The sequence below is a fragment of the Ctenopharyngodon idella genome, chromosome 1, assembly GCF_019924925.1.
Source record: "Ctenopharyngodon idella isolate HZGC_01 chromosome 1, HZGC01, whole genome shotgun sequence".
Taxonomy (NCBI): domain Eukaryota; kingdom Metazoa; phylum Chordata; class Actinopteri; order Cypriniformes; family Xenocyprididae; genus Ctenopharyngodon; species Ctenopharyngodon idella.
This window is the reverse complement of record NC_067220.1, coordinates 18,742,994-18,752,901: the sequence shown is the minus strand read 5'-3', so window position 1 is coordinate 18,752,901 and position 9,908 is coordinate 18,742,994. Positions and strand designations below refer to the sequence as shown.

General features: G+C 34.1%; 1 protein-coding gene across 1 annotated transcript; it reads left to right on the top strand.

The window, feature by feature from the left end:
* Nucleotides 1-319: 319 nt before the first annotated feature.
* polr1e (RNA polymerase I subunit E) lies at nt 320-7,420 on the top strand. Its single transcript, XM_051894210.1, has 12 exons — nt 320-487; nt 738-841; nt 956-1,032; nt 1,113-1,198; nt 1,670-1,722; nt 2,896-3,040; nt 3,131-3,235; nt 3,325-3,421; nt 5,267-5,397; nt 5,575-5,656; nt 5,783-5,914; nt 7,114-7,420. The coding sequence occupies exons 1-12, from the start codon at nt 430-432 to the stop codon at nt 7,271-7,273; spliced, it is 1,230 nt and encodes a 409-aa protein (XP_051750170.1). The 5' UTR covers nt 320-429; the 3' UTR covers nt 7,274-7,420.
* The last annotated feature ends 2,488 nt before the right edge of the window (nt 7,421-9,908 follow it).

The window sequence follows — 9,908 nt, the reverse complement described above, 5'->3', positions numbered from 1 at the left end:
TATAAATTATTTATTGTAATAAGAAAATGTAAAATAAATAATAAAAATCTCGTTTTTCATGCATATATTTGATTTATTATATTTAATAATTGTGAAGACGTACCTAATATAATTTAATGTACATGGAACGTGCATAACGTTTTTCGTTGTGGATTTTTTTTTTTTTATTTATTTTTTTTGTCTTCAGCACCGTCATTTTAGCCTTTTCTCTTGCGCCTTTAGCATTTTCTCTTGAATCACGTCATAACAATTTCAAATCTGATTAATTTTCAAGGACACGACTTCCTCATAGTAGTATAAGTTTATAAAATAAAATTTCCCGTACAAGATTTGATCCTGCAAGACGTTGCCCCAATAACTGAAAAACCGCTGGATGTCGCTGTTTGAGCAGATACGCTTGTGAATTTCAGCAGCCGAGGAAAAGTAATAATGGCGGCGTCCTGTGAGTGGAAATCATGTGAAGAAACGGAAACTGATGCGTATATTGGTAACTTTTTAATATCCGAAACATCATAGATGTACTAAAAATGTTTTAGGCATTATTTGTTGATTCTGATTTATTAATACCACACTTCCATCTTTGTATTTAATGGCCCCTCGTGGAAACACCATGCTTGTGTCCAAATCAAATAATGTACACTCAGTCGTATAGTTTGTATGCTAAAATTGTCTTAAATCGTTGCCAGATGTTTGTTAAGTCGTTTCCATATTTTTAAGTCACAGTCTTGTCATTGTAGTTAAATTCTCTAATGGAATCGTGAAAAATGCAGAACATCTACACTTCAAACTCTTCAAACACGAAGATGGACTCAACCCCAGAAAGAAAAACAGACGAATTGTGGTAAATCTACCTACGCAGATTGAAACTATTTTTATTTTAGCTCTTGATACTGGCTAAAGTGAAGTAAATCGGGCGTAATGTGGTGTTTAGAGATATTTTCTGTTCCCTTCTTAGGTTGCAGAATCAAATAGACTTCCCTATGTTGGGAACAACTTTGGGCCTGGATCATTGCAATGTAATAATCTGTGCAGGTGAGGTCATCTGTATGAAGATTGGTTAGTTGAACAATAGTTGGATCTCTGAATAATGGGATTGTAATTGTTGTTACCAGGTATTTTGTGGGAGTTCTGGACAAGAGCACTATGCAAATGAAGGTTCATAATGCTCAGCTGTTCAATATGCTGCCTACTATACCAGGTAAATATGGTACATTTGTAATGTATGGTAATAGTGGCATAAGGTTTTTTTTCAGTGCTCCTCGCTGTTATGGAAAATATCAGGTTTATAGTTGTTGTTTTCAGGCTTCATTGATTATAATAAAATCTTACATTATTATTTTACAGTATGTCTTAGTAGTATTATTGTATAATATTTATTGTGAATAATCTGAGTATACTTTTTTTTGTTTTTAACCTAAAAAAAAAATTCAGCTTAAGATTGCTTCTTGTGAGTGCTATTTCTGTCAAATTAAATCTTTAATGACTGGAAAATGCATATATTAGACAAGGTTTGCGAACTCTTTATTTTATTATCATGGCTCCTTTGTAATCTTTTTATGTTCAACAGTAATGTTGTTGTCTACAGTAGATACAGGAGCCATGTGCATTATGACTTATTTTGTTAGGATGTCAATAAACACAAAGTTCATTGTTGCGTGTATGTCTTTAGGTGAATCAGCAGCAGATGACAACACAACGCAAGCTGAGACATACAGAGAGAAGGTGAGTAACTGATCAGAGATCAGTCAAATGTACAGACCATGTACTGTTTGAGTTACATAGTAAGATTAATAAATCATTCTTAATTTATGTAGGGGTCAATGACAAACAATAGTGTCCAAGATAAACAAAAATGACAAATTTAGATTAAACATGTGCTAAGTTCTTAGAAATGTATTTTTTGTATTCATATGGTTTTGAAAAACTTTTATACCATTATCAAGTCAAAAGCACTTTTTACAAATATGAATTTATTTATAAATAATATGTTTTTGGGGAGTCACATTTTACAACATGAACCAAGCATGCCTTTTTAAAAAATGTTCTTCTGAAATATTAAATTGGCATGAAACGGAAGTTTCTATCATGTTTTTCTTCCCTATTGACACACATCTGATTGAAACGACTTTTCAAATGAGGGAAAAAATTAATTGAATTTGTCCATCGGGAATTGATTGGATCATTGTTCTCACGCCAGTGCTGATGTCATCAGTTTTAAAAATGCTTTAATGATGATTAAAAATATGAGGACACATTAATTTGTTTAAAAAAAAAACAACAACAAAAAACAATGTGCACTGATAAATTATTTATAATAAACACTGCAATATTCCATTAATAAAAAAAAAAAAAAAAAAGAATTGTTCATTTTGATTTCATGGTGACTTTAAGAGACTTGTTTGCCTTAATCCTGAATCTTGAGGGTCGGCAGAGCATAGATATGTATACGTAGATGCCACATTCAATCGCTTCAGACACGTCGACGTACCCACCATCTTGGAACAGTCACTGTGTGTCGTCACTCACAGTAAGAATTGACATCACAACATTGCAAAAAACTTAAATTCCCAAAGAAATGGGATAACTTTTCACAACTGAGAATGTGTTGGTTTGAGTCTATTGCAGATTTAGATATTCATACATGTCTAACTACGGTTGCAGATGCACAGTCAACTTGCTTTTGAGTGTTAAAATTGAAGCTTTTTACTTGATTATTATATGGGGACAGTTGAATCACCCTTAGTCACTTGTCTTTGAGTCCCCCAAAAATATCAAAATGTAATTCAGTTAATAAAAGAAAAACATGTGCATCATTAAAGAAGTTATTATATGTGTGAATTGCATTATTAATGTATTTTTGAATCAATCATGTGTGTTTTCTCTGTCTGGGCACAGGTGGATGCTCTCATTGAAGCATTTGGGACGACTAAACAGAAACGTGCTCTGACCTCCAGGAGACTCAATGAAGTGGGCAATGAAATGCTTCAGCGGACTGTGGCAGAGGCCGCCAGCAACATCATAGATCGGAAGGGAGTGGATGGTAAGTAGCAGTATGGGTTTTCACAATTCATTTGACTGAACTGCGCATTAAAAGGATTAATATGAATGGCTCTTCAATTCTGTTTCTAAGCTCTGCATAATGAAGTGGTTGAGGCTCAGACAGATACTGCCCTCTTCCTCCCCCCATGCAACACTGCGGCAGACAAACCAGAAGATGTATACCCCTTTGACTACCGTATCCTTTTTAGTTCTGTTTATGCTTTTCCATGTTTAACCACTGCTCTCCACATCATTTTTTTGTCAAGATCCCTAACTTTGTTCTAGTGCTGTCTCCAAAAGAGCTTAATGCACTGAAGGATGTTGGAATGAAGATGGCAACGCTGACCCCTGAAAACCTGCAGGAAATGAAAGTTGAGTTTTGGTATGGAGAGCATCATGCTTTTGACAATAAGTGTTTTTTATGATAACACACACATAGCGTTCAAAAGGTTTTGAAAGAGAGTCTCTTATAATCACCAAGGCTGAATTTACTTGATCAAAATGCAGTAAAAATATTAAAGTTGTGAAATATTAAAATAAAAGAAAAAAACTTTTATTTTAAAGGCACAATATGTAAGATTTCTGGATCCAAATATCAAAAAACCATTAGAACAGTGTTATATATTTTGTTGACTTGTGTACATACATTATCCCAAATGTTTCCAATAATGTTTAAATCCAGAGAAATCAGCAATTTGAACCAATGTAATAGTTCGTGTCATTGCGTCACCTGTCAATGATGTCATATCCGCGTTACTGTTAATTTCCAGTTTTACTACCATGGAAACACCAAAGACGCTTCAATATATTATGTGTGAACAACTGTTTGGATACCCTTATTAGGATAGTCTTATTGTTTGAATCTCTTGTTTTCTTGATTTACTGCAAGTAACATGTTTGTATCAAGCCTCAGAGACAATTCTATTTTGTCAAGTGGCTAACATAGCATAATGAGAAAGAGCTTTATTTGTAGTAACAGTAATATAGCATTTCTCCACCATAAAATACGTCATCCAGTTTTTATTAATGATATTCTAATATCGATCTAGCTTACTGCAATGTGCAACAAGTGTCTCATACCAGCCATTGAGTGAACACAGAGTAACGTTATAACCTAATTTTCAACACACTCAAATGTATTTTTGTATGATTTGTTTTGACCAAGTAAATCGCTGCATTACCCCACAATTTTAATTTGTCAAAAATAAAGTGACCTGTATGATAGTAATTTAGCACTTATGGCTATTTCATTAGAATGTAAATTTAAGCGATCAAACATAACTGTGACAAAGTTCAGGGAAGGAGGAGGTAGACATTAAACGTAACTTTAATCATAAAATAAACCTAAAACAACAAAACGAAAGGGGTGGCAGCGGCCGGCTGTGGCATACAAGCATAATAAAAACGACAACCTAAAATGTCCTAGGCTTTCAGCCCCGCCCTGCATTATACCACAGTAACGTTAATAAAACTTTAATACATTGGCTCACCCATGAACATGATTTCATGAAGTCCCGTCGGATTGCTTTCCATTGGCTGTGGAGGCGAAGACGACAACTCTCATGATTCCATGCTCATTCACAGCGTTATCAAGACATGCGTTTTAAAAAAGCGACCTCTAGAGGCGAAACTTACATACTGTGCCTTTAATATATTTTAAAATATAACTTTTTTTCTGTAATGGCAAAGCTGAATTTTCATTATTTTCATTGTAATTATTCCAGTCTTTAGTGTCACATGATCCTTCTGAAATCATCCTAAAATGCTGATTTTGCTGCTCAAGAAACATTTTGTGTTATTATCAGTGTTGGAAAAAGTTGTGCTGCTTTATATTTTTGTGGAAACTGACATTTTTTTTTTTTTTATATGAATAGAAAGTTCTAAAAAAATAAAAAGCATTTATTTGAAATATATTTTTTTGAATCAGTGTAAAAATCTGCCACTTTTGATCAATTTAATGCATCCTTGCTGGATAAAAGTATTAATTTCTTTTGAAAAATTACTGACCCTAATGGAATTTTTAATTCCGTAAAATTGTGATTCCAGCATTGCAAAAGTTTTGAAAATAATTTTACTCAAAAATCTTGGTTAACGCTGGAAATGTCATGGAAATTAATGGGTTTAAAGATGTGGGAACCCTACTGGAAGCCATTTTGGCTATTTTTTAGCTCAAGATAAATTATAGAAATTCTTTTTTTTTTTTTATTCATAAAAATGTGTTCTCTAGTCCACAGACTGTTATTAAACATCTCGAATCACTTCCCAACGAGGCCGCAGCTCGTGACAGACAGGCTTGTTGTGCCTGGTATCTGTCCTTCCTCATCAAAGTCTCGCAACGAAAATGGATACCCCACAAATGTGAGTTAAAGAAACAAAGTTGAATTCTTCAGTGTGTCTGTGCCAGTAGATGATGTGGTAATAATGTATTGATTCCAAGTATATTGGTTGTATATGTCCATCATGTTTTTTTTGTTGTTGCTTTTTACCTTTAAATACCTTTTTAATAACCTCATTATTTTCATTCTCTTTTGCAAGTTGCTACTGAGAGTGGATGTCCCAAAATCATCTTCGACAAAGTGCGGAAGAATTTCACAGTGGAGAGTTTCCACAACAGCCTGTGTGTATCCTAACTAGGCACAGTCCTGCAGCCTATTCTGATGTCAATTTTCTCTTTGTCTACTCAAAACCTATGAAATTTCAGACAATGGCTGTATATAAATGCAAGTTATGTTTGTCTCTACAGCATCAAGAACACAGTGTCGATGTCCATGCGTATGAAACTGGCTTCTCACTGTTTGGCTTTACTGCTGCACATGGATGATCAGACGGCTGATCTCACACTCTTACACAGAGACCTGGGCATCACCGAAAACAAGTCAGTCAAATGTATTATTTTACATCTTAACCCTGTAAAGCCTGACATATGAAATATTTCTCAGAATTTTTTTTCGGAAGTTGAACGGTTTATTAAAACTTTAGACAAAAACAAAAATTTGCATGTGTGGTTTTTTTTTTACTATTATGTGTGATACTTCAAGCTTTTATGGTTCATATAGTATGATATACTGTAGGAGAATATATCCAGAGGCTCAAAATAAACAAAAATATGCAAGTTGGTGTAGTTGCTGATATTTATATGGGTAAAAACTAAGACAAAATTCTAATGTAAATCAGTAAATCTTCATAACAGTAAACTACTTGCATAAAAATGCATATAAATATCAGTTGTCACTCTATATCTCACAATGACGTAGTAGGATATTTAAATGCTTAGTTTTGTGGTCAAAGCTCTGTAGTTTATTTTGTGACATAATGCAGTACAATACAATGATGATTGAGTGAGAAACTGTCCTCAATAGCCTGCTGTATCATATTTGAAACTAACATTTTAATAAGATTTTTCAAAAAATGTATTTGTAATTATGTATTGATAATCAAGTAAACCTAATTTACTTCAGTGTTATTCTTATGGTTACTTTATAAAAATCATTAAAGATTTAATTGTAAAAAACAAGTGTACCATGGCCTGAAGGTAGACATCTTTTTTAAAATTACTAAAAGGCCTTTTACTTGCTAAAAAAAAAGTATAAACTATCAATCAGATGACAGAAGGCATGTAGTAGATTGTGTACAATAGTTTTGATCATACTGAGCTCCAAGGGAAAAAAAGAGATGGTAGGAAAAATTGTTATAATGTTGATTGTTGATAATTAATGTATCAACTAGGCTTTAATTGTAAAACTAGATATGTTACTTGACAACTGATTTTTTTTTTTTCTTGTGGTGGTGTAAAACAGTAGGCCAGGGCCCACTAGGGGTCCTCAGCAAACTTCTAGGGGTATCCCAATAAATCTTAAAATTATTTAAATTCTGTTTCAGGTATTCAGTCTCAAGTAATCTTAATTAATTATAATGCTAAAAAAACACAAAGTAAAGGTAAATATCAGCTTGGAAAGGAGGGCCTTCGAATGTTGTCTTGGACAAAGAGAGGCATTGGAGTCAAAAATGCTGAGAACCACTGCTCTAAAACCTTATTATCCTTATTTTGACACTGTTTCAAATGTTTGTGTGCAGAATGTTAGAGTTGGCCAAGGCCATGGGACTGACCCTGTCCCGTCAGACTGTCATTAACGAGGAAGGAATAAAGGATGAGCACAGGATGGGCTCTCTGGTGCTTCCACTGGTGTTTTATGATCGACGGATGGAACGCAGGAAACGCAAGAGGATGAACTGAGCTGTGGACAGTAGTATGTTTCTAAGCTGTGTAAGAACAGGCTATAACTGCATTTCATTTTGCAGTTTCACAAATGTGCTCAATTAACAGTGTTTGTGTAAGATTGAATTGGAAAATAAAAGACTATTTAGTAAATGGAAATTGGAATTCCCTGTATTCTGATTGATTTTACAACAACCTGATGCAAAATCGGTCCAGATTGAGTTTAATTTGTGTATACTTGTGATGACTGTAATTACACATGTGTTGATAGACTGTTAATATCTAGCTAGTAAGCACAAGGATTGTTTTTCCTGTGAAAAGGTTTTAGGAATCTTGGTTTTAGGAATCAAATACATATCTATGCAGTCTAAAGACAAAAATTACAGAAATTGGTCAGTTTTCAATGATAGCGATTATATTTATACTGCACAACAAGTATAAAAACCATACTGTAAAAATAGGCACATTTTAGTAGATACATATTGCACTTTACAAATCAAACCAGCAGTTGGTATGAAAACATTACTAAAATAATAACAGCCTAACAAAAGATGGCTACCTTTTGATAAGATCTAGTGTTCTGGAAGGAAAACCCATTACAAGACCCCTTATTTTAGTTCTAGGCTATGTTTGAAATGACATACTTCCATACTATTCCTGCAGCATGTATACTGTACACAGTGTGCAAAGGTTCAGGATACCCAATCATCTACCACGTTTTACAAGCAATGCAAGGGCCATGAAGTATACTTCCATTTCCAGTACAATGAATGAACTGCTAAAACACTGTCGTCATTATTTGTTCAGACTGCCAAAGGTTGACATTTTTACATTTTCATTTTTTCTTTTTTTAAATGGCAAAATAACCTTCAGTTTCCAAAGTGGACGACTGCAAGCCACTTACAAGCAACAAGGTCATGTGACATTTATATTGAGAATAAAACCTGTTTTATGTACAGTATATACTGTGCAGTTTAATAAATAGTAAACTAGTATTCCATTCCGAACATAGCTGTGGTCTCCTGGGGAAAAAAAAAAAAACAACAACCCAGTTTCAAGCCCTTTGACTACATTAGGAGAACTACCTAAAGATTGATTTAAAAGGATAGATAGTCCATCCACAAATGAAAATTGTAATTTGCTCACAGGTTTAGAACAACATGAGGGTATGACATTGGTTCTGCTGTAGAACAAAAGAAGATATTTTGTTTTCTATTGACTCCCATAGTCTTTTTTTTGTCTATAGTATGGAAATCATTGGTAAGTTGGGAACAACTTTTTTTCTTACCAGCATTATTCAGAATATCTTCTTTTGTGTCAATTTTCCTTTTTGGGTGGACTATGCCTTTAAATTACAATTCATCCTTAGTCTCTTGTTATTTTCATACAAGGTTTCTGACATAATATCTCAAAAGGGTTTTTATATAATTCTACTGTTTAGCTGGAGCTACAGAGCAACATAAGATAATCTTGCTTACAGTCTCCAAAATAGTAAAACAGCTCTCATAGCAGTTTTTGCATATCCCAATATTTAGTAAAACTCTTCACTGCTATTAATTTCAAAATGAATGTTTCATTGATAGGCATATTGAATCAGTGCCTGTAAAATCACATTTAAGATCTTTAAATTCTCTCTCCTAAGTTCTTGCAAATTCTCCAAGGTTTGCCAGGTCAGGCGAGAACTATACCCTTCAGTAATGTGCACAGGTACATAAAACTGGAGGGTTTTAATAGGAAAGTTAAATATTGCCACTTGACTAGCTGCATCTCAGTACCCAGTACGTGCATATTTGTTTTTGTCCATTAAAGAATCTCAGCAGAAGCCAGCAGTACTACAATTCCCAAGGTGCACTGAAACTGTTTATCTTCTATTTTCAGCGCTGGTTCTGGTCTTTTGGGAAGAGAGAGGGAAAGCCACGTGACATGTCTCTCTCTTCTACTTCCCCTTGTGTCTCTTTCTCCCTCCTGACTTTGTGTGAATGGCTGAAATAATAACAGGCTGTAGGTTCACTGGACAATAAAATTGTGTCTTACTGAATCATGTAGGATTTCTTTTTAATAAAAATGTTTTGCTATCTTGATTTGTTTCCAGCAATTCTTAGTTTTGTCTCAGGAAAAAAAAAAAAAAAAAATCAGAGCTTTCCAACACAAATGTGTTCTGTATTGGATGGGGTGGCAGGTTTCAGCTGGATTGCTAGCCAATCAGAATTAGTAAGTGTTCCAGTAAGTTGCTCGTAAACACTGATCGCAGAACAGCTTCACTTCCATTTCAAGAGAGTGAAGTGACTAATTTCAGATCCAAGCAGATCAAAAAAGTGGTCTTGATCCTTTATAGTTTGATTATCAGACTACTAAATTAGCTACCATTGTTTAATCATGTAAAAAAGTGCTTTTAGATTTGAATGTCAAATGGTTGAGGCTTAATCCAATTATCCATCCTCCAACCCAGAATGTTGAAGCAGTGCCTTTACCTCCTCTATATTCTTCTTCATGTTGAGGGGAAAATTAGGAATTTCCATCTGATCCATTGTTGAGCTTTAAAGGGTTAGTTCAACCAAAAATGAAAATTCTGTCATTAATTACTCACCCTCATGTCGTTCCACACCCGTAAGACCTTCGTTCATCTTCGGAACACAAATTAAGATATTTTTGA

What these genes read in the sequence shown, in the direction of transcription:
- polr1e (XM_051894210.1), top strand. Translation starts at nt 430, where the DNA reads ATGGCGGCGTCCTGTGAGTGGAAATCATGTGAAGAAACGGAAACTGAT. An exon ending in CAATGTAATAATCTGTGCAG is followed by an intron (nt 1,033 to 1,112) that starts GTGAGGTCATCT and finishes TGTTGTTACCAG; the next exon opens with GTATTTTGTGGGAGTTCTGG. An exon ending in AAAATGGATACCCCACAAAT is followed by an intron (nt 5,398 to 5,574) that starts GTGAGTTAAAGA and finishes CTCTTTTGCAAG; the next exon opens with TTGCTACTGAGAGTGGATGT.